Genomic DNA, 2,100 nt, shown 5'->3' on the forward strand with positions numbered 1-2,100 from the left:
GTATTCCTGACAGGGGAGGCAGTGGAGGGGAATATAGAGAAGGATTTACTGTTGCACAGAAAGGTTTTCATTTGGGCTTAACAACAAACATACTAAAATCCAAAGTCTTGGATCCTTGGGTCTAGCCCAGGGAGGGTCTCTGATCTCTGTTCTCTGGGTTTCCCTTTCTGCCCAGAAGGGCCCATTGTCCTCACACCCCCCAGGACATCAGGTTAGGAGAGCCGCCCCACTGGTTCTTACCAGAACTCTCCAGGACTCAAATCTTTTATAAAATCCAACCAGGTAAGACAAGAGGAGCATCAGGGAGATGAGGAACGAGGTGAGCGAGACATACATCACCCATCCTTGCAGCAGCGGGCTTGAAACCTGGGTGGCAGCGACCAGGATCCAGACCCAGAACCCAAATACCTGTCGGAGAAAAGCATAAAAGCAGCAGCTTCATTTGCTTGTGTGGGGCACGTTGCCCTCTGCAGGGCGTCTCTTCTTCCCTCTGCCTCTGGACAAAAGCTCAAGTGAAATTAGGGGTGGACCAAGAGGGAAACGAGGACGGAAGTCTGGCCCCTTTGAGTCACGGTAAAGTCAGGCCCTATTGTTAGAAAATGCAAGGGATTAACACAGAGGTCGTGAACTGAGGGACTCTTAGCCAAGGCTGGCAGTGTCTCTTAGCCAAGGTTGGCAGTGTCGGTATGCACAGTTTTAAACAATTCTGATTAAATCCACAACATTTTTTTCTTTCTTTTTTTTTTTAGAGATGAGGTCTCACTCTGTTGCCCAGGCTGATCTTAAATTCCTGGCCTCAAGCGATCCTCCTACCTCAGCCTCCTGAAGCTGTGGTCCCCAGCCCCAGGGCCACAGACCAGTATCCGTGCATGTTCCATTATTAACTGGGCTGCAGAGCTCTGCCTCCCCTCCACCCCATCCTGTGGAAAAATTATCTTCCATGAAACTTAGGAACCAGGCCGCACAGCAGGAGGTGAGTGGTGGGCAAGTGAACAAAGCTTCATCTGTATTTACAGCTGCTTCTCATCGCTCACATCACCACCTGAGCTCTACCTCCCTCCACCCCATGAAACATTGTCTTCCATGAAACTGGTCCCTGGTGCCAAAAAGGTTGGGGACCACTGTCCTAAAGCACCAGGATTACAGGCATGAGCCACCATGCCCAGCCAAGTTGCCAACATTTAAAATAGGATTTTTCACATGAAAAATCCAGTTTGGGGACATTTCTTTAGAAATACATGGTTCTGGCCACAGTGTACCCTGCCCAGGCCAGAGTGGACTGGAAAGAGTTGTGACTATCTCTTCAAAAAGGACCTAGAGTCCTCAGTGGACCACATCCCCCACCCCACCCTCCAACCTTATGCCATCCTGTGACACATTCCCTGTTGCTCACTTACACTGTGGAATAGCACTCTCCTTCCCCCAGCTCCCTTTACCCACTGACAGTGCCTGCCTGGTGGCCCCACAAGCACTTGGTTTGGAGCCCCAAGGTCATTTTATCTGACACTCAGGGATCAGTTACCAGCTGGACAATATGGTTCCAGCTTAACTACCTCTCAACTCTGTCCAGCTATTTGTTATCCTCTTGGTGGAGAAGCCAACCCTTTTCCCTGTCCGTCTCTGTGGGCTCTGTCTTTGTTTTCAGGCTGGGTTTCCACCCATGTTGGTGAGCTCAGGGTAGGACCTAAATGTCCAGTAAATGGCATGTCGAGTTAGAAGCTTGGAGGGACAGGGTTGGCATGAGCACCAGGTGGTTTTGTTGTCAATTTGTCTCTCACTTTCTGAGTTCCTCTCCTTCCCCGGGATCTCCTTAGGATGTCATTGCAGCCCTCCTCGAATCTCCCTCTCCTCACTCCCATTAAATCCATGCTTTTAAGCACCACATGGGCTGATGATCTCAGGAACCCGCCTGCAGCCCATTTGTCTCTGTGGCCTTTAGCCCCACACATCCGCCTGCTCACTGGATGTCTCTACCTGCACGTTCCTCTGCAGGAGCCGACCCTGCACTTGCATGACCTCGAGGGTGAATGCCTCATTAGGTTTTGCACCCTAGGCATTTCACCTCCTCACCCCAGTCCTGGCCCTGACACTCAAACTTCT

General features: G+C 50.8%; 1 protein-coding gene across 1 annotated transcript in view; it reads right to left on the bottom strand.

Moving 5' to 3' along the window:
• MALL (mal, T-cell differentiation protein-like) overlaps positions 1-2,100 on the bottom strand; it is a 32,060-nt gene that overhangs the window by 8,558 nt on the left and 21,402 nt on the right. Inside the window, exon 2 of the mRNA XM_012641893.1 lies at positions 241-408. Within this exon, the coding sequence (XP_012497347.1) occupies positions 241-408 (168 nt within the window). The remainder of the gene's footprint in view (positions 1-240; positions 409-2,100) is intronic.

The sequence above is a fragment of the Propithecus coquereli genome, unplaced genomic scaffold (genome assembly GCF_000956105.1).
Source record: "Propithecus coquereli isolate 6110/MARCELLA unplaced genomic scaffold, Pcoq_1.0 Scaffold171, whole genome shotgun sequence".
NCBI classification, from domain to species: Eukaryota; Metazoa; Chordata; class Mammalia; order Primates; family Indriidae; genus Propithecus; species Propithecus coquereli.